The sequence below is a fragment of the Strongylocentrotus purpuratus genome, unplaced genomic scaffold (genome assembly GCF_000002235.5).
Source record: "Strongylocentrotus purpuratus isolate Spur 01 unplaced genomic scaffold, Spur_5.0 spur5_contig_843, whole genome shotgun sequence".
Classification (NCBI taxonomy): domain Eukaryota; kingdom Metazoa; phylum Echinodermata; class Echinoidea; order Camarodonta; family Strongylocentrotidae; genus Strongylocentrotus; species Strongylocentrotus purpuratus.
The window spans coordinates 873,039-896,175 of NW_022145550.1; the positions used below are offsets into that span (position 1 = coordinate 873,039).

Below are 23,137 nucleotides of genomic sequence, written 5' to 3' on the forward strand. Positions count from 1 at the left end.
AAATATATCTAATACATATAGTATTAATCTATGAGATCTGTAATGACCAGCATCAATACTGCTCTAAGAAAATCAGAGTTTAAAGAAAATATCCAAGGTACAATCGCCATTAGTTTCCTCTCGAAATTAACTTACTGGGCAGTTTACGAAAGATGTGCGCAAAATTTCGAAATGCTTAAAATCGTCTCAAAATCATTTTGCATACGTTTTAGGCCATTCTAAGCATTTTATAAAAAAAAAAAATTGGGCACACGCAAAAGGGGTGCGCGTTTTCGCGCGTAAAACTAATGCACAACATAGAATCGCCATTTGTTTTTCTTTCATAATATTCCACATATATTTACAAACAAATTGATACCATGTTTGTCTCTTTATGACTATTAATAACGGAATGATCGACCGTTTAACAAATTTTTCCGTGCGAGCGAGCTCTTGTAATACATAGCATATACGGGCAAAAACATGCCTATACAAAATCCATCGTAGCTCTTTAGGATGCAAGGTGACCCCAATTTTTTGTTCATATTTTGATAGAGTATGTATGGTGGCCCTGAAGGGACATCGCGAATAGACCAAATCGTGAAAAATATGCGATAAAATTCACGATATCGTCAATTTTATCGCATATTTTTCACGAAGAAATTCACGAAATTGACGATATCGTGAACTTTATCGTGAACTTTTCACGATGAAATTGACGATATCGTGAATTTTATCGTGAAAAGTTCACGACATAAAGTTCACGATATCGTCAATTTTATCGTGTACTCTATCGTGTACTCTATCGTGTACTCTCCTGACGGGCGCTTCGTAAACAAAACCAGCCCTAGCTGGGGGAGACAGAGAGAAGGAAAAAAGGAAAGGGAAAGAGAAGATAAAAGGAAAGAAAGAATAATAAGAAGAAAAGAGGGGAACGGGTGGGGGGGGGGCGAAGGGCTCTTGCCTCCTCCTCACTCCCCCCCCCCCCTCCCCGCCAAAAAATAAATCAGAGAGAGAGAGAGAAGGGAAAGGGAAAGGGAAAGAGAAGATAAAAGGAAAGAAAGAAGAGGAAGAAGAAGAAAAGAGGAAAACGGGGGAAGGGCGAAGGACTCTTGCCCCCCGCCCCGCCAAAAAATAAATCAGAGAGAGAGAGAGAAGGGAAAGGGAAAGGGAAAGAGAAGATAAAAGGAAAGAAAGAAGAGGAAGAAGAAGAAAAGAGGGAAACGGGGGCAAAGGGCTTTTGCCTCGTCCCCCCGCCCCCGCCAAAAAATAAATAAGAGAGAGAGAGAGAAGGAAAGGGAAAGAGAAGAAAGAAAGAGAAAAACGAAAAAGAGGGAGAATAGGAAAGAAAGGAAAAGAAAGAAAAGAAAGGAGGCAAGAGCCCTTCGCCCCTGTTTCCCTCTTTTCTTATTCTTTTTCCTCTTCTTTCTTTCCTTTTATATTTTCTTTCCCTCTCCCTTCTCTTTCCCTTTATGGCGGGAGGGGGGAGGGGGAGGTAAGAGCCTTTCGCACTTCCCCCGTTTCCCTCTTTCCGTCTTCTTCTTCTTTCTTTCCTTTTATATTTTCTTTCCCTTTCCCTTTCCCTTCTCTCTATCTCTCTCTCTCTCTCCTATTTATTTGTTGGCGCGGGAGGGGGGAGGAGGCAAGAGCCCCTCTTTTCTTCTTATTCTTCTTCCTTTCCTTTTTTATTCTCTTTCCCTTTCCCTTCTCTCTCTCTCTCTCTTATTTATTTTTTGGGCGGGGGGATGCGAGAGCCCTTCGCCCCCGTTTCCCTCTTTTCTTCTTCTTCTTCCTCTTCTTTCTTTCCTTTTATCTTCTCTTTCCCTTTCCCTTTCCCTTCTCTCTCTATCTCTTATTTATTTTTTTGGCGGGGGTGGGGAGGGAGGAGGCAAGAGCCCTTCGCCGTTCCCCCGTTTCCTTCTTATTCCTCTTCTTTCTTTCCTTTTATATTTTCTTTCCCTTTCCCTCCTCTCTCTTATTTATTTTTGGCGGGGGGGGGGGGAGGTAAGAGCCTTTCGCCCTTCCCCCGTTTCCCTCTTTCCTTCTTCCTCTTCTTTCTTTCCTTTTATATTTTCTTTCCCTTTCCCTTTCCCTTCTCTCTCTCCTTATTTATTTTTTGGCGGGGGGGGGGGGGAGTGAGGGGGAGGCAAGAGCCCTTCGCCCCCCCCCCGTTTCCCTCTTTTCTTCTTATTATTCTTTCTTTCCTTTTATCTTCTCTTTCCCTTTCCCTTTTTTCCTTCTCTCTGTCTCCCCCAGCTAGGGCTGGTTTTGTTTACGAAGCGCCCGTCAGGAGAGTACACGATAGAGTACACGATAGAGTACACGATAAAATTGACGATATCGTGAACTTTATATCGTGAACTTTTCACGATAAAATTCACGATATCGTCAATTTCATCGTGAAAAGTTCACGATAAAGTTCACGATATCGTCAATTTCGTGAATTTCTTCGTGAAAAATATGCGATAAAATTGACGATATCGTGAATTTTATCGCATATTTTTCACGATTTAGTCTATTCGCGATGTCCCTTCAGGGCCACCATAAGTATGAATCGGAGATATGATTTCATGTCTCATTTGACCCTCAATTAACTCATGACGTCATCATAATGGCCTCCGAACTCATAATTTCAATTTGCATATTATGACGTCAGCATATTTTTGGAAAAATTGATTGTATCTCTGTAAATATTGATCGATTTTTTTTCCAAATTTTGTTATGTTCTAGCTGAGACAATTCTCCACAAATACAGTCTCCCGATTTTTCATTTTGACAAAGGGATCATGGCGTTTTTTTTGCGATTAAAGGAGGCATGTCAATTTTTCACATTTTGCGTGTATTCTCTATGTGACATGATTTTTTCTCAAAATTGGATTCTACATTCCCGTCTTTCGCGAGCAATATCTCTGTCGTTTTAGCTTCGTTTTCGCTGAGCTTCGAGTATGTTGTAGCTGAGACAATAAACTATCACATTAATGTGCCCTTTACATTTTAATTGAAAAAGCCCACCTATACTTGTTCAAAACAAGTATTACAAATCTAGTTTATTTATTTATTTTTCTTACATCTAACTACTTTTTTGTAAGCACGATTACTTGAAAATGGCTCAATCAAATGCCTTCAAATTTGGCACACATATTTATAGGCATATGTACAAAGCACAATAATGTTTTCAACATTGACCTTTACTGATGACGTCATCTAGGCGCCATTTTGTAAAATTTTACGAAAAACAACTCATGATCATATCTTCATAACCAAAAGCTAATTCTCATTCATATTTATCATGATCAAGGTCAATATCCGTCCGGTCAATTTCAGGTCAAATAACGCGCGCGTGCGCGTATGTCCGCGCGTCAATGCGCGTGCAAAATTTTCAAATGCTCAAAATCGTCTCAAAATCATTTTGCATACGTTTTAGGCCATTCTAAGCATTTTGAAAAAAATCGCACACACGCGCATGCGCGCGTGTTTTTGCGCGTAAAACTACTACACAACATAGAATCGCCATTTTTTTTTCTTTCATAATATTTCACATATTTTTACAAAAAAATTGATACCATGTTTATCTCTTTATGACTATTAATGACGGAATGATCGACCGTTAAAGATAAATTTCCGTGCGCGCGAGCTCTTGTAATACAAAGCATATATGGGCAAAAACATGCCTATGCAAAATCCATTGTAGCTCTTTAGGATGCAAGGTGACCCTTATTTTGTTTCATATTTTGATGAAGTATGATTTGGAGATATGATTTCATGTCTCATTTGACCTTCAATTAACTCATGACGTCATCATAATGGCCTCCGAACTCAAAATTTCAATTTGCATATTATGACGTCAGCATATTTTTGGAAAATTGATTGTATCTTAGTAAAAATTGATCGATTTTCTCATGATCATATCTTCAAAACCAAAAGGTATTTCTCATTCATATTTATCATGATCAAGGTCAATATCCGTCCGGGCAATTTCAGGTCAAAAAACGCGCGCGTGCGCGTACGTCCTCGCGTCAATGCGCGCGCAAAAGTTTTTATATGCTAAAAATCGTCTCAAAATCATTTTGCATACGTTTTAGGCCATTCTAAGCATTTAAAAAAAAGACAATAAGCTATCTCAAATGTGCCCTTCGTTTTGTCTCAAATTTTAGTTGGACCAGTCCACTTATACTTGTTCCAAAAAAGTATTACAATTCTAGTTATGTTTGTTATTGTGATTATTATCGTTAATATAAATTATTATTGTAATTATTATAATCATTATTATTGCTATCATTATGAATATGAACAGGATGATTTTGATGACGATTAGTATAAGTATATAGTATTATTATAATTGTTATCATATCAAATATTATCATCTGTATAATCAGCATAAATTACGATGGCAGTAGTGTAGTATAGTACATGTAGAAGTAGGCCTAATAGTAGAGGTATCATTCCGATCATTATTATTCTGATTGTCTTTTGCAATACGTCTAGACAATAAACTCATGACAATTGGCAATTGTCATGAATCATTGTCTTTAAGCTTACCATTAAATGCATCTGGTTCGAATTTTGCTTAGGTATTTGGTACTGGATGATTTAAATGGTAAAAATGAACTTGTGTCCTATTCATTCTAGTCTTACTCATTTGCATTATGTTTTATTTATTCAAGTTCTAATGTTTCTGACTGTTTTCAAGACAATATCTTTTTTGTCGATCATAGTTCTATGTAGCTTGATATCTCACGGTAATTTTGAGAGAAAGGCAATGCAAGCAATGATTTCTGAATTGTAGCGACAATCGCGTTCGCCTTTGCTGTTCTTCAATAATATTTGACAAGCAGTATTAATTCATTTTTCAAGGACTCATGATAAATTCGTTTAACAGTTGATTACCCTCGGTTGGATCTTTTGTTCGGATTATTTTGCGGGGAAAATAGAAATGAATGTATTCTTATTATTATTTGTTCATCGTCTCTACGATGGACTTTGAATCATAAACAGCTTTTAGTGTTAGACTTTCTGAAAGAAATTTCAATTGTTGTTAAGAACTTTTTGGTTGCACTCTGTAGATTATGATGATGTGTTTAATCTTTTATTCAATACAAGATCAAACACAAGATGAAAATCTACTGGCTGCATGCCAATAAGTTCTTGACAACAATAGCAAAATGTGAGCTAGTGCTATTCGGTGTGGCGTACACATGGCAATTACATGGTAGATAAATTTATGATCATCAGTACTGGGTCAAATAAATTAAAGAGAACTGAATTTGAACTCGGGCCATAGGCTACCCCCTCTCGTTCTCTCTCCCTCTCTCCCTCTTCATCGCCTTACTTTTCCCTCTCTTACCTCACTGTGTATTTGTATGCCTCGATAATACAGAAAATAAACAATAAGATGCTCCCTCTTCCCCTCCTTCTTCCTAGTACATGTAGTAGGAGTAGTATTAGAAGCAGTATCACAATAATAATGACAACAATTATTATTATGGTTGGTGGTGTTACTAATGTTATTTTTGTAATTATTATGTTTGTTATTGTGATTATTATCTTTATCATGATTATTATCGTTAATATAAATTATTATTGTAATTATTATAATCATTATTATTGTTATCATTATGATGAATATGAACATGATGATTATGATGACGATTATTATAAGTATATAGTATTATTATAATTGTTATCATATCATTATCAGGTGGGCTGTATATCGTACAGACCACCTTATAATTTCCTTAGCATTGCCTTTATTATTTATTTTTCCTATGTCGAACCACTTTTTTGTAAGCACGATTACTTGAAAATGGTCATTCTAAGCATTTAAAAAAAGACAATAAGCTATCTCAAATGTGCCCTTCGTATTGTCTCAAATTTTGGTTGGACCAGCCCACCTATACTTGTTCCAAACAAGTATTACAAATCTAGTTATTGAATATTTCTGGTGGAACACAAATATTAGATCTGGTTATATTTATGGATATTTCAGCCGTCTCTGAACCGATTTTGATCAAACAAAGATGTTTTTGTCATTTAAATTGTATGTTCTTTCAAATTTGATACTCAGTTTTCATTATCTCACAACAAATATTTTATGTAGCGCCCTCTGCAACAGAGCTCAACTATCCCTTTAATTAGCCGACACCCGGCCCAAAGACGTACTCGCATTGGCCGCAAGTTTTGACACGCCGCACTCGAGTCCAGTGGCCCGGGTGAGCGATTGTACCCCGCCCTTGCTTCGTACAGCGAAATCTATATAGTACTAGTATTATGATAAAGCGCGGCCATACCACCATGGAGGCATGCATGGCGCATTATGCCAATATTTTGATGCTCAACCCGTCTCAACGCAAATTTAGATTTAAACTGAAAATGCATTGAAAGGTTTAGTTGTTTCATTTTAACGAGAATTAAATTCTCATCTCCGAGAGTCCTTGGCAATGTATACGAAATCGTTATTCCTGGTGGTCCCCCTTCTTTTCTGCCAAAACACGGGGGGGGGGGGGCATTTGATATGATGTCCCCTAGGAAAAATCGTGTGGGGGGGGGGACGGGGACGTGTCCTCGTATCTCCCCGGATTGACGCCCATGTCTTTGAACCATAAAACACAAAAGACCTTTGAAACATTCCAGATTCGGATTAGAATATGGCAAGAAATTGACACACTTTCCTATACTTACCGACTACTAGCTTGACCGGCAGTGACTGGACCATTCCAGTAGTTATATACTGAGATATTATGGGTATGATGCATCCAAATAGAACAACTAACAAGACCAACTTAGCCTTGAAGTAGAACATGAAGCTCATGATGACGACGGTGACAACGACAATGATGATGATGGTGATGATGATGATGATTATCAAGACTGAAATATCAAGTGAAGTTATTGTGAAACTGCGAGTACTGCTAGTACACACTTCCGTGTCTTCTGTATCCGGCCAAATTCAAGCGAAACCGTAAACAGTCTATGATGTAAGTTCAAAGTTCATGTTGTAAGAAAAACCGAATCGTCGCACATGAATGGATCTTAAAGGTACTATGTCCCATTTGCAGGCCAACAAATTAAAAGGTTAAATATCAACGGCATTTGAAAGACAATTCAATTCAATTCAACAATGGACTCAAACCGCGAGTCTTGTGATCGACAGTCCGGTGACGTATCCACTCGACCACAACACCGCTACCTTTAGTCAATGAATGATACTTTTAAAAAAGTGAGATTTATCACACGTTTACAATTTTATTCCATGTTCAAAGAAAAAAGAATGATTCTTCTCTTCTTCATTAAGCCGTACTCTTCATACTCATGACTTTTACGATCTAATTTGCTCATTTCCATAATTGTTATCATTTTCTAAACTTATTCCCATCCTGTCCGTGTTACTAGAAAAGTAAAGTCGGGAAAGAATGGTATTGCAATGCCATGTTAAAATACCAGACATAAAATTCAAAATTAGAGTCATTCTCCTCTCCTTCTCAACTCTAGATTTACTTGTTTGAATACTGTATTTTCATATAAAAATCAATGATTGTGAATATTCAGAAAATAGTATTAATTCTTCAAAGTTCATAACAGATTTTGTAACCTGAGCTAAGGCAGGGGAAAATAAGGGATAAAAAGGGAAGTTAGTGCGATAAAAATACATAAAGCAATTGATGAATAATAAAGCAATGGCGTCACAAACTGATAACCAAATTGGCTATTTGTCTAGTGATTTTCTAAGTTCCATAGTTGTTCATACTCTAACCAAAAATGAATAACTTCCTCATTTTTTTAATCCGATTTTACTCAATTTTTTGCTCTGTTTCTCTTGATTTTCTGCATCTATTCAAAGCAAAATATTGTTGGAGTGGACTTAGCCTTTACGTATATTGATTTGCTTGTTTGAATACCATTTATAACCTCCAGTACAGTGGTTAGTTAACCCCCCCCCCCACCCCTCTCTCTCTCTCTCTCTCTCTCTCCCTGTGAATGATTATTTCTCATTTTTCTTGATTTTGCTTTTTTGAATACTGTTAATCAGACTCAAAATGAATTATCCTTGTTTTCTGTTTGTCACTCTATTATTTGTTAAATGTATAGATTTGCTTGTTTAAAATATTATTTATTAGATTCATTTCAAGAAATACAGTGTATTCCCATTATCTCCCTCTATTACCTTGTGTAGTTCCTACTTCTGAAATTGATTTACTTTTGTGGATGTTCCACGCCCGGTTTATTATTTAAAATTCTCCCTATTTTCCATTTAAGACATTAATAAGTAGACATAAGTCAAAATCTAATTTCTTAAATGTATTTCATTATTCTTAATGATTTTGAATTTTGATTTACTCATTTGAATATTTTTCTCTGCAAAAGTACATTCCGGCAGATTTACAGCAAGCTCTATTATCATTTTCTATGAATTGTAATTTTTTGGCTCATTAACATAATTAATTTTTTTTTTAACACTACAACGTATTGAAAGGAACGACCATCTCTCTATTATTGTTTATAGTTGAGACCTTTAAATGTAAGATTTCCTTGTTTATTGCACATCATATTCAAATCAAAAGATGTCCCCACCTCTCTCTCTCTCTCTCTCTCTCTCTCTCTCTCTCTCTCTCTCTTCCCCCTCTCCCCCTCTCCCTTTTCAGAACTCTGCAATTTCTTGAGAAACTCTCTGACAAACAAACAAATCCAGGTGGTCACCAGTATTATGACAACAGTAAAACAACACAATCGAAACAGAAATTGATATAAAGTAAAACGCAAAGCCTTGTGGGAAGGTGCCAATTTTTATCCTGAACATAAGCGCTTGCTCCCTCTTTCTACGATAAAGCCGTAATACACTGTTGGTCATAATGGTGGAATAATTATTTTTACCCCAGTTTAGGGAAGGACTTTAAAAAATTATTTATTTCTAATAGATCAAGACAATGGCATACATTCTCAGATTTTATAGAATATTAATTTGCGAGTGTTTGTTTTGCGTGACTGCTAAATCGTATGTGTGCTACTATGCTAATCAGCTAGGGAACCTACGTCCTTAAATCATAATTGACAGTAATGAGGATTAATGCCTCACAAAAGGGCACTAATAAATAGCTGATCGACATGATTTTTATCCTGGAGCCTCACAGTAACGAGGCCATTGCTTAGCCCCTGAATCATGACTGTACGCAGTGTTTGCTAGGTTACGCGGCCGCCCCCACAAATCCCCCAAAACGAAGAAAATGCAATAAATTGTCAAACATTCATTGCATTTTCCCCCGGCCCCCAACAGGAAAAATTCCTCTGTGTGGCCATGCGTTGAACCATAATGCATGACCCTACAGAGGAATTTTTCCTGTTGGGGGCCGGGGATAAATGCAATGAATTTTTGACAATTTATTGCATTTTCTTCGTTTTGGGGGATTTGTGGAAGGGGTCGCGTACCCTAGCAAACACTGCGTACAGTCATGATTCAGGGGCTAAGCAATGGCCCCGTTACTGTGAGGCTCCAGGATAAAAATCGTGTCGATCAGCTATATATTAGTGCCCTTTTGTGAGGCATTAATCCTCATTTCTGTCAATTATGACTTAAGGACGTAAGTCCCTTAGCTGATTAGCATAGTTGCACACATACGATTTAGCAGTCACGCAAAACAAACACTCGCAAATTAATATTCTATAAAATCTGAGAATGTATGCCATTGTCTTGATCTATTAGAAATAAATAATTTTTTTAAATCCTTTCCTAAACTGGGGTAAAAATAAATATTCCACCATTATGACCAACAGTGTATAAGTCGTGCACCCAATGAACATAGTAGTTCCATAGCCCAACGAAATAGTGTCGGGCAGCTATGAATAAACCTGAGAACACTTTTGTGAAAAAGTAAGAGGAATACTAATCACCATTTACAAAAGAGGTTACAGAAGAAAGAAATATATTTTGCAAAAAGTGGTGATGTAAAAAAATATTGCGACACATGATATTTCAAATGATTGGTGTCAATCCTTATCATTATTATTATTATTATTATCACCATTACTACTAGGCTTACTCTTATTATTATCATACTTTAATCCCTTCATCATTATTATTTACTGGTATAAATACCCTACAAGCGAATAATAATAGTGTAGATTCTGTTTATTTGTGAACATGGCCGAAGCTTCGAGACGCTCGGCATTCCTCGGAATAAGACGTGACCTCACCACCCCCACTATTCTCCCAAGCCACACCATGATGCCTGCCTGGAATCAACCTGCTTGGTGTCCATTTCCATGGAAACACGCCTGCCATTGCATCAACAAGTTTAACCCTCTGACTGAGCAGTAGTGTTAAGATCGACATGACCCCCTTTTGTGACATCTCTTATATTTACTTTCTGTTGACTTACTTCTTGGAAAGAGGAATTCAAACAGTCAATGAAGGCGGTGACGTCACAATAGATAGAATGACTTTCTCAAGTCTTTTCTCAGAAAGTTGGTCCTTTGGTTCTCTTGAATATATGATCAAATTATAAACAAGTTTTTGGTTTCTCTTTGTCAAATTCTTCGACAAATAAAACCGCCGTTGTGTTTTCAGGAATGAGTGGGAATGCATCGTTACTGGTCATACCAACCAACGCGCTCAAAACCTATAAAGTTACCCTATTGGATGTGAAAATATCATTCAGCTTTTGAGGATTCAAAGCCCGAGGCCAAACAGAAACTTTTAAAATCAACATCGTTTATATTGTTCGATCGACTTCAAAGATATTGATCAGAGACCATGACGGCCATTACCATGCCATTAACCAGTCAGGACGAAAAGGATGTCTCTCAAACACATAAGGTAAGTTTGACAGACGTTTACAACTTCATTTTAATTGAATTGAATTGGACTTATATAAAGTAACACACACACACACACGTGCATAATTATGGAAGAATTCAAAGAGAGCCGATACTCCTCCTGTTTAGAATCCAAATGAAATTCATGTGAGTAAATTGTTTTTAAATCCTGTTTTCTACTTCCTTTGAACCCCGAATCGTTACTGATCCATGATATGTTAGCATTAGTGTCTTGACTTGTGTTACAGGTGGGGGAGGGGGTACGCCAATCAAAATCACATCATTTGATAATATGAATAGATTTCGTCCGTTTTTCCTCAACTTACAATGATTCGCTTACCTGCTAAACTAATAGATTATAACAAGTTGTATTCTTTTTTCTTGATCGGAAATTTGTCACGAGGGACGAACTGCTCTCTTGCCTCTCCTCTGAAACGATTTTTGTGATTATTACCATTTTACAGACGAAAGGCTGCTCACTGTGGGTGATAGCTGTGTTGATTTCGATGCTCACTCTGCTGGTTTTTGCAGGGTTCGTCTTGTTTGCGACTGTTTCATGTATAGCGCCATCATGCGACTTGCCGGTTCATGATTTGGTAAGTTTGTTTTTGTTCTTCTACTTCTCCTCCTCCTCCTCCTCTTCCTTCTTTTTCTCCTTCTCCTTTTCCCTTTTCTCCTTTGTTTTTCTTCTTCTTGCTATACTTCTGCTTCTTCCTGATAACTAATATATCAGGTATTCTTGCATTTCCCTTTGGTGCTTATTATTTAACTATATCATAACATTTTGGTCTAGTTAATCAAATGATCAATAACCTAGGCTGATCAAAAGTTTCGGATCGCCCTTGTTCTAAGCAATTTGGTAAGAGAAAAAACATCTATCGTTGAATTTTGCAGGATTTTAAGGCACATGGAAGGCTGGGCGATAACGACTTCGATGATGACTTTCATTACGACCATGAACACAACGTTCTAGTCAAGAAGACCACCGGCCAAGGTTCAATGGATAACACTACAATAACTGTCTTGCATGATTTTAAAAGGGTGAGTACAAGTTTTGTCTTATTCCTCTGCTTAGACTATTTCCGTGTCAAGCGCCCAATTAGCTGAGAAAAAACACACCTTCAACGCTAAAACGAAGACCGTCCTTTCATTCATTTCTATCACGATCTGTGTCGAATGCGCGTAAGGGAGGAGGACATAAATGATTGAAGAATAAAAATATGTAAAAACGGACATAATCTGGACAAATTTAGTCTTAGCCATGCTTACTTCATTTGTTGATAGACCGTATCTTAAACCAATATGACGAATAAAACCAATATTGGAGATATATTTTCGTTCCAATAAATGACCTGTTTTCAAGAAAGCAACCACAACATATACTGCACATTTACTTCCACATAATCCGTAGAGTTTGGTTTCATGTATTTATCCTCTCATATCAATTGCGTCGGATGAACGGAGCAAGAAATTAAATTATCTTCTTTTAAGCGTGAGTTTAAAATCATAAAATAATATACTCCAGACAGAACACAATTGATTAAAATGTTGCATATTCTGTAGAGACATCAGTGGGCATCCAATGTTCATGAACAGCTAACATGATATATATCATCACACTTGTCATGCTTAAATCGTTGAGCCGTTAGGGAGGCGGAGGGGGTAGGTTTTATTTTAAAAACACGATAGTGTTATTTGAGAAACAGGCAGATTTTCGTCAATAAGTTGGATTTAAGATTTTGGTTTAGTCTTTCTTTAACCTAACTACTTGAATGTACCTTTAACTGAGTGGTTGATGTATCGGTTTATTTTGCATTATGACGTGTATCATGTCGAATTGTGAACAACCAGAGTATGCTTTCATTCCTTATATACATATACGATTCCCAGAAAGTAATTATCGATAAACATCAGTAACGTACATCTAACTGCTCAGTTGTTCACATTTCTTTACATTAACCGGTATAATATTATATTGCGATAAATTTCCTTTGTTTTGCAGGGTTTTACAACATATGTGATTCCATCCCAGAAGAAGTGCTTTTTAGGGGTGTTAGAATCAGACAGCTATGACATGCTCTTACATGCGAACAACGGCGGTTTCATGGAGGTAAGCATATCGATCTATACTTTTCTCTGTATCGGGGTTGGTGTTAGGAGTCGACGACCGTTTAATGGAAAACAACAAGAACGAGTCAGTGGACGAGAATGTAAGGATGAAAGATGTGGAAATGGAAACTAAAGGAGACAACATTATTTATCTCAATTTTTTTTTTTACAATTTGTGATATCCAGGGAACAGGTGTCTTGGATATAAGAGGTAGGGTGGGGGATATCGTCTGGATACGTTTTTGAAAGGTTTGATAGCTTCAAAATTGCCGGGAATTGCCGGATTTTCCCTTCCTGTGTGGAAAAATCATTTCCTTGATCGCCTTTGCCCCATCTCACCCCTGGAAACCTCCACGCCTAGTGATACCGTTATCCCCTTCCACCCCCTCTCAAATTTCCTGTTCCAAAACTACGTCACTGGAACTATCAGTTTACATCTACTCGAGATAGTTCTGAATTATAAAATACAAAAATGTAGAAGGAGGCACCGTAACAAGGGTTTAGATAAAAGACATCGGGTAAAGCGTCAAAATGAAAAATTACTCTTTTAGTAGAAACGAAGATCTCCATTCTTTAACATTTAAAATGTTTAAAATACCTATAAGGTATATTCTATCCCTATTGATCCTCGTGAAAATTTGCCAAAATACTTTTCCCAATAATCGGTTTTACATACACCTCCTTCTACGGTTATCGAGCAACAGCCTGAACGACTTGCTTGGAATAATAATGAGTAGAAATATTGATTTGAATTATCGTCACAACATCGAATTCCAAGAACATATCTAGGATCATATAGCACTCAACAGGGATGTCTCGCTTCTCAGATGTTATTCTTTCGCATGGCTATTTGAATAATATATGGGTTTGTAGATTGATCGAACCACAGTCGAATGTTTTTGATTCGATGTTTTTTGTGTTTGGACTCCTTTTAACCTTTGTCTGTGGGAGCCGGGTATGGGAGGCCCCCTTTATGGGAATGATAGAACTCAGTTGTCAGTGGCTTAACGATGTGACATTGGGACTCGTTTCATAGGGGGTAGAGCAAGGGTCAAATATAGCTGCTTCCTTTCTTTTTAAAAATTCTCCATCTCCGTTTTCTATCATCAAGTATTAATAGTACTTTAGCGTAATATGTGAGCTATCAAGGGAATCACGTCATCATCACGTATTGCCTTTCCCATTTCGTTACGAATGCCCATCTTTTATAGTTGCATGTTCAAGTAACGCATCCTGGGGTGCTCCGTGTTGGAGAAAAACACAGTGGACGAATTATCTCATCCTCGTCGTCTTCCTCCCCTTTCTACCTATTGTTCTCCTCCTTTTCATTATTATTTGTATTTCATAATTTCCACATTCCCCTTTTTCTCCGTTTTCCATAGTGTTAGGGTTTAGAATAGGGGGGGTGGGTCCGAGTGTGGGGTATTATTTATTCTTCCTCCCGTCTCTGAATTGATATTTCTTGTGGTTATATAATCATTCCTTTCTACTATTATCATTTCCCATTGCAGCTCTCCAACCCAATGGGTCATCAATACCTCTCACATGGTATCATATCCCCGTCTTACCTGGAGAGGACAGCGAGCTCTCTCGTCGTCAACCGCTGCTCAGGTCTGGAGACGAGCTGGATAGAACCATCCATAGAGGGCGCTTCAATACAGAAGAGAGGAGCCATTCGAAACGGTCCGGGAGATATTATGATCAAAACCTCAGATGGCACTGTTATTATCATCAAAAGATAGAATTGAAATCTTCACGTCGAAAATGTGCAGATACGACATTGAGATACGAGTAACAAGTTCGCATTGCAGGCAGATGTAGGATACTTGTTGCAGGAAAACAGAATCCAGAAACGGTCTGGAAGATAGCCGAAAGGAACAAAAACATGAATGGAAATGGATTTTTGGAGAAGTTGGCTCAAAGTAAATCAGTTTATTTTGCAGAAGATGAGGCGAACGGGACCAGAAAATTAAAAAAAATAAAACAATTAAATGAATATCGTTGGAATACATTTTGCTGTATTACAGATAAGTCATGAGTTGTATGCACATAAATAGACCCGACAACGAGCGGTCGTGCCGACTATGGTTAAACTTCCTTTGTACCCCTTTTCAATAATTGATGTTGATTTATTTACACAAACAGTTTTACCGAATGCGTTTCGCATGTATCATTTATTGTTTTGTCGAAATGATACAAATGAGAGAAATCGACATTTCCTATGAATGTGTGTTTATGGTTTCGCAAAAATATTTATTTTCGTAAACTTTGAGCTGAAATAAAAGTGTACATGTGTGCAGTAATTGTTACCAAATTTCCTCGCAAACTCACTTTAACTTGTTATCTTGTAAGATTTAGAAACAAGTTTGGAAGCAGATGTGTGTGAGAGGAAGAGAGAGAGAGAATGAGAGAAAAGGAGAAAGAGAGGGGAGCCGGGAGGTAGGAAAGAGAAAGAGAAAGAGAAAGAGAGAGCTAGAGAGAGAGAGAGGGGGGGGGGGCGGGATGGAGGGAGAAGCCCGGTCCCCCACTCAGTGTTATTTAGGGTACGCATATGCTCGTTCCCTCTTTTTGAAAGCACCCCCTATCTGAGGACTGCCAACATTTCCGAACCCCCCTTTCGCGGGCTTTTCGCGGGCTTTTCCTGCCTTGGAGACCCCCCTAAATCAGGATAAATGCTCAATGTACCCCCCTAAATTCGGAATAATTTCTCAGGAGTCCAAAGAGATGAGAGAAAAAAAGAAAAAACACCCCCTTTTTTAAAGAAATCTCCGGGTGAAAAGTCAAATACACCCCTTTTTTTTTTTTACAATTCTCGGGCCGGACTTTGTCGCACGAAAAGTACCCCTTTACCGGACATTTTGGCGACACGCATGCGGTCATTTCGAAACCTGAATGGGGGGGGGGGGCCGGGGGGAGAAGGAGGAGGAGGAGGAGGAGGAGGAGAGAGAGAGAGAGAGAGAGAGAGCATACCCTCGTAGTCATATTGTAAGGATAATGTTTGGGGGAGGGGTAGAGTGATGTATTCTGTTTGAGAAAAGTGAGCTAACTCGGAAGCTATACATGACCTGCATGAACACACCCGAGTACGTCCAGTTCAGTCTGAAGACAAGTCTAATGTTTTATCCCTCCCTAGCTGATGAGGGTAGCTACAGCGTGAGGTCATACCGACACACGTGTCCGTGGATAGGTGGTACGTCTCGGGGACCTAACCCTACAAGAGACATTGCACCGCAGGGGTATGCGGCTGACCCCTACTTCACATGAAACCACATCGAGCTCGGAATGCTAACAAGCGTGCTGGTTATCGTCGGAAAATAGATAAAAATCAAACTTGTGACGTGGCTCTGAACATTTTTTGTAAGGTTTCCAGCACAAAGCAGACATTTTTGATAATAAAGAGGAGATCATAATTACAGAGGACCGTATACATGGGCATCTCAGATTCATTATTTGACCGGTCTCGTGTTGCATAGTGTGGTTTTGTTGCGATCAACTCATCAGGGCTGGCGCGTCGTACGAACTCGTGTATGACGGTGATGACGGTAGACTGGGTTGTCTGTACTTTGCATTCTTAGCCACCACCTGTTATATTGATCCATTCCATTAGATGAACCAGGGATTGTATGGCATGTCTCCGGATGAACAGATTGGAGAGTGAATTTTGAAGGCTGAAAGGCAGAAAAAGGTATCGTATAGAGGTATATTCGCTCAATATCATGAATATAGAATTGAACGAGATAATCTGACGGTTATTTACAATATAATATACCTTACACTCATGATATTGCATCAAATTGTTCATGTCAAAGGATAATGATATGGCTTTAAAGTAAATGTTTCTTGACTTCAGCAGTAAATGTGTTATAAAATGTGGTTACATTTAACAAGCACAATTCACCATGCATAGGCATGGTCATGACCAATCAGTGTTTCTCAAGAAAAAATCTTCGTCTAACGGCGGATCCGGAATCGCAACAGGAAGAGAAAAAAAAATATCGTTCATGAATTATAAAAGTCAACATCCCTTTTCAAGCTTTACCTTCTACATTTTCGATCGCAAATGGAAGGGGAAGATTTTCCGTCACATGGATCTACCTGATGTGCTCTTGTTTTCCCTCACATAGAAAGGAGGACATGTTTTCCTGCTTGGGGGACTGTTCCTGCCTATAGATATCTCCAGCCCATAATGACTAGTGGGTGATTTTATAACGTGTATTGTTAAAAATATGTCCCATTTGCAGCCCCCCGCTCCCCCCCCCAATGCAAAGGTTAAATTCCAACGGCATTTGAAAGATAACACTAATTTAGAACTTCCCTTTGTTTGAAAAATAAAAGTTTTAAAAAGATAATTTTTTTATAGAAATTCCCTCAAATGTCTTTTAGTGGGAAAATAACGAGCATTAATTGTGAAATCGACTTTAGTGATTGCTATCATTTTTAGTAATAGTCTGATTTTTAGTCCCTTGTAACGAATGGTGTTGTAACATACTAACATGGTTGCTACTGTTAGATGTGTATGTGAGATAACTCGAATAAGACAAGCAGATGAATCAAGTTTGAACTCAACATGGTACTTTATTCAGCTTCCATTATTCACCTGTATTCTTATGCTGCTGAATCTAGCAGCTCATTTCTGATTCCGCATTCTATGGTATCTTAGAATACTACATCCCTCCCCATGTTATTTGAAAACATGCATTACAATGAGAAAGCATATTGTGACATAAAACTGAAATTAAATCTTCTTTAAATTTAACCAGAACAATGTTTTCACTTGCTGTGTGAACTGTTTTCTTTCCTATGTAACATTTGTATGTGTGGCAACGACTATCAGGCGTATTTCTCATGATCGCCCTAATTGAATGTGTGAAACTATGTACACTTATATACACTAAGGATCGAACACTTTGGAGACTTACTTTTAGAGTAAGTTTCTTCAAATACAAAGTTTTCCTTATCAACCCTGAACGACTTTGAATGGTATAACTTTAAAACTTTACAACAGCATGCAGCCCTGAAAACAAACATGGATTGTGTTTGAAAACACGAGTCAAAAGTTAAACATTTTGAATAACTAAACACTAAAATGGCTAAACTATTGAATACAATGTAAACAGCCTATTATTATAAAATGGCTAATCAATTGAATACAATGTAAACAGCTTATTATTATAAGATCACTTACACATACTGTTGTAGTTTGTCAGTACGCCCAAAAGGCATGCAATGATTTGTCAAAACTAAAAACTAAAACAGCAAAGACTAGGACTGTGACAATAGCTGACTTGCTATTATATGCTTTAAAACGAAAACGTTTCCTTTAGTTTGTATAGTGTGTAAGTACCGTACAGGCTTTCGTGCTGCAAAGTAGTAAAACATCAAGAGTACATATTTATAACTTAAAACTATTGAATATCTCTGTTTTATTACAGACTGTTGTTGCATACACATTACACATAAATGATTAACAAAATAAGATGAATGATGTCGTATCATTACTTAACACTTTTGATGAATGTTAGTCTTAACATGTATCACGCTACTTCTTGACCTTAACTTTGGTTACGTAGTCTTTCAAGTAAGCTGGAGGGTTTCGAGTACGGCTCGAATACCTCTCAACGTTAGGGGTAGTCGGATTGGTTTGTTCATTGTCATCTGACAAGTCATCAGGAGCACTGAATTGTTCTATTTGCTCTTGTTCAGTTTCTACAAAAACTGGTTCAGCTGGGAGGTATTCCTTCAAGGCTTTGAAGAAAGACGTGTTGCGTGTTATCTTTTGTGATCCACGACTTGCTGTGACCATCGAGCCTTTGACATCGGTGACTACCAATGGCTCTAGCTCATAGGGTGTCATTGTTTTAGTAACATACCCTTCACGCTTCACTAGAACCGTGTCTCCTATACAGAGGGGAACACGTCTGAACGACATGTGGCGTTCAGCATCAGCTTTCATGGTGTTTTTCTTTGCTTTGTCGCGTTCGCGTAGCTCTGAGTCACTTCCTTCACGTGATATCTCTGGCAGGCGTGTGCGCATAGGTCTCGAGAACATTATTGTTGCCGGAGGTTGTGCTGTGGTTGTGTGTGGTGTTGCGCGATAGTTGCGAAGAAATCGATGTAGCTCTTGCCTCCACGATTTGGATTCGGCATGTGCAGTGCGGAGGACTTTCTTCAACGTGCGCATAAACCGCTCTACCTCACCATTTGCACGTGGCCATCGCGGCGTTATCTTGCGATGGGTGAAGCCTAGGTATTCTGCGAACTGCTTAAACTCATCGCCGTTGAATGGCGGACCATTATCGGATTTTACAATCTGCGGGACTCCAAACAATGAGAAAACTTTATCGAGCTTTGGAATTGTAGCTTTCCCTGACGTCGACGATACGACTTCTACAACTGGGTATCGACTATAATCATCAATAATCACTAAAAGATGATCTCCAGAGGGCAAATCAGCGAAATCTACACTTACTTCTTCCCAAGGACCATTCGGCAGGTCAGACATTTGAAGTGGTGCACGAGGACTTGGCCCTACTGTCGTGGCCTGGCATGGTAAACACTGACTTATTTTACGCTCAACTATGCGATCAATTCCAGGAAACCACACTTTTTCTCTCAGAAGTTGCTTGGTTTTCACGACGCCTTGATGGCCTTCATGTGCAATCTCAATTACGCGATCACATAGGGATTGTGGGATGACAATGCAATTTCCGCGTAACACAAAATCATCACTGGGTGCGATTGACAACTGGTCGCGAACATTGTAGAAGCTCTGAAGGCATCTCGCTACATCTGAAGATGAAGTGGTTTCTATCACTTCTTTCCAATTTCGCGATCTGAGAGCTTGCATACAAAGACTCAACGCGACGTCTTGTTTAGTCGCGTCTTGGATTTCGCTTAGCTTCATTGACTTTGGTACTGCATTCACGCTCACGAAGTTGATATGTTGCTCTGCCGCCTTCTCTTCGCGGCTTGTGCGCTCAGTAGTCGGCAGCGGATGGCGGGACAGGTAGTCTGCTGGGTTAGACTTTCCAGGCTCATACACGACAGTGAAGTCGTATTCTTGAATTTTGAGGATCCATCTCTCAATTCGCGTCGGAGGCTTGCTATGAGCGTTGTTAAATATAGTCACCAGAGGCTTGTGGTCGGTGACAGCTTCGAATGTGTTTCCGTAAAGATAGAGATGGAAGTGCTGAATGCCCCAGGTTATCGCCAGGGCCTCCCTCTCTATCTGTGAATACCGCTGTTCTACTGGCGTAAGAGATCTGCTGGCTAATGCGACTACGGAGGGCTCTCCATCTCTGCTTTTCTGTGCCAGCACAGCACCGATGCCAACTGGGCTGGCATCCACGAGTAGTTGAGTATTTTTGTCTGGGTCGTAGAACGCATTCGTGCATCCTGCTGCAAGGCACTGTTTCACGTTAGTCATGGCTTTCTGGTGATCTCCTGTCCACTGCCACTCTACCTCCTCTCTCGTAAGATTGCGTAGAGGAGCAGACAGCGTCGCAAGATCGGGGATGAATCGTCCGCAGTAGTTAATTAGTCCCAGAAGACTGCGCACCTCCTGAACGTTTGATGGATTCGACGCATTGATGATGGCCTGTACTTTCTTGGGGTCAGGTGATACTCCTTCAGCGCTCAGAACATGGCCGAAAAATTCCATCCTTTCCTTGCGGAATTCGCATTTGTTCTTGTTGAGAGTGAGGTGATGGTCTTGCAGTCGCTTCAGGCATTGTTCAAGCCTGTCGTTGAGTTCCTCTGGTGTACGGCCATACACTAGAATATCGTCGCTGATATTCAGAACTCCATCAAGACCACTGAGGGTGGTTTGTATCATCTGCTGAAACACCTCTGCTGCGGAATTGACTCCGAAGTTGAGTCGCTTATATCTGAACAGGCCAACATGAGTAGAAAAGACAGTTACATAACGCGACTCCTCAGCGAGCTCTATCTGGTGGTAACCAGCGTTGAGATCCAACTTCGCGAAGTGTCGAGCTCCATTTACTTTCGCGATGATCTCGTCGATAGTGGGGGTCAAATGGCGTTCTCTCTGAATAGCTTTGTTAGGAGCACGCATATCCACGCAGATGCGGATCTGATTTGGACTCTTGGGTTTTTTGACAATTAGAATCGGCGAAACCCAAGGTGTTGGCTCACCACCAACCCGTTCAATGATATCCAAATCAAGGAGACGCTGCAGTTCCTTTTCTGTCTGTTTGCGAACGTGGAATGGAATCCTGCGATGGGGCTGGACTACTGGCTTTACAGTTTCGTCAATGTGAAGTTTACACTTCACGTCCTTGAGTTTTCCTAGCCCGTTGAAGAGGTCGGCATAGCTTGATGACATGTCGTCAGCTGTTACGGCATATGTGAGCTTGACGATGCCTAGCGATTCTGAAGTGTCACAACTCAACAGATTATCAGAATCTCCGTAGACCACGTAGAAGGTTGTTTGAGCGGTGTTGTCTCTGAAGGTCAATTCGGTTTCGAAAGTTCCACGAACCTTGAGAGGAGTCTTGCTGCCGTACGCATAAACACGTACTTTATTACTCTGGTCTAGTGTTGGGTGCTTTGTCAGCCGCTGATAACAGGTGTCCGTTATTACATTGACGGTTGACCCTGTGTCGACGAGCATACTAATGTCGGTGTCTTCAAGTGTCATGGAGACACGGGGTCGTTTTCCTTTCACTTGCTTGATGCCAAAAGTATATTCGCAGTCTCTCCCATATTCCTCTGTATCGCCTGCAGCATTACTCGTGGTCAATTCGCTAACTTGACCTCTGACAGACTTGGAGTGATGGGCTTGCTTCCGTGACTTACAAACTTTTGCAAAGTGATCAAGTATCCCGCAATTACGACATTTCTGTCCTCTAGCTGGGCATTCATTCTGATGGGGATACTCGCCTCCACAGTAGAAACACTGCTTTGCATTATTAGACAGATGCCTGGACTGAGAAGTCTTGAAAGTTTGTCTGCGATTTGGTGTGCGCTCATGGCGTGTGAAGACTTTGTTGACACTAGCACTACCAGATCTTTCACGCCCGACTTCTGCAGCTCTGGAAGCAGATAGCGATAATGATCTAGCAAGTTCAAGGAGATCGGTCAAGGACATATCCCTCTCCAGGGCTTTGCGTCTTAGCTGGTCAGAATTACAGCCTTCGATGATCTGAGTTTTGAGCTCTCTGTCAAGGTTACCAAATTCACATTTGGTTGCTATCTGCCTAAGGCATGTGCAATACTGATCGACTGACTCATCGGCTTGCTGGGTTGTACGCCTAAATACAATGCTTTCATATAGAATGTTCTTCTTCGGAGTGAAATAGTTTGTGAGGGCACATTTAGCTGCTGTGTACTCACGTTCATCTAATTGAGACTGACTTGGCGGATCTGTTTGCTGAGAATCCACCGTTCGCTGCTGCTGGTTATCAGTGTCGAGAGTCTCAAATATATCTTGGAGTGCTTCTCCTCCAAAATGAAGTAAAAGAGCTTTCTGGCGCTTGAAATCAGTTATGCCAAACCCGACCATAGCTCCCTCGAATCTGCGTAGCCAACGTTCCCACCGCACGAGAAGAGACGTGGGATCCGACGTTGGGTCGAAACACGGTAAGCTCGGCATGCCTTGCGATGCCATGGCGAAAAGTTAGCAGTCAGCTAGTAAAAATCAAACTAGAGCATTTCACAATCCGTTTTGTCCACAAGCATCCTCGTCGCCAGTGTAACATACTAACATGGTTGCTACTGTTAGATGTGTATGTGAGATAACTCGAATAAGACAAGCAGATGAATCAAGTTTGAACTCAACATGGTACTTTATTCAGCTTCCATTATTCACCTGTATTCTTATGCTGCTGAATCTAGCAGCTCATTTCTGATTCCGCATTCTATGGTATCTTAGAATACTACAGGTGTTACGTTCTGTGCTGCGAGAAGATTCAATCAGTTTAATTTGGGCCATTATTAGAAGTGGGTTATTGATGTAGACAAACTCTCATCTACCTTTAAAACTCATTTTAAGGAAGCCTATGTTAAAGGGATAGTTGAGTTCTGTTTTCAGACCGCAAATGCCTTCAAAGTGTATGGTTATTGCTCTTATTCTTATCTATGATATTTCTAGTGCCCTTATAGAACCTTAAATTGCTATGAAGGTAATTTTAGACCCCAAAATGTGTGAAATTGAGCCAATACGATCATATCAATTCAGCTCCAGTTTAAAAAAAAACACGGTGACCGTTAATTAATTATTTAA

The 23,137-nt window shown here is 39.4% G+C and overlaps 2 protein-coding genes across 2 annotated transcripts; one reads left to right on the forward strand and one right to left on the reverse strand.

Moving 5' to 3' along the window:
• The first annotated feature begins 11,253 nt into the window (after positions 1–11,253).
• LOC115918776 lies at positions 11,254–15,208 on the forward strand. Its single transcript, XM_030990059.1, has 4 exons — positions 11,254–11,381; positions 11,680–11,826; positions 12,788–12,895; positions 14,406–15,208. Exons 1-4 carry the CDS (start codon positions 11,292–11,294, stop codon positions 14,634–14,636), a joined length of 576 nt encoding a protein of 191 aa, XP_030845919.1. The 5' UTR covers positions 11,254–11,291; the 3' UTR covers positions 14,637–15,208.
• A 3,225-nt stretch (positions 15,209–18,433) lies between these two features.
• LOC115925823 (uncharacterized protein K02A2.6-like) lies at positions 18,434–22,522 on the reverse strand. The gene has a single exon (XM_030989797.1). It carries the CDS (start codon positions 22,520–22,522, stop codon positions 18,434–18,436), a length of 4,089 nt encoding a protein of 1,362 aa, XP_030845657.1.
• Positions 22,523–23,137: the final 615 nt, after the last annotated feature.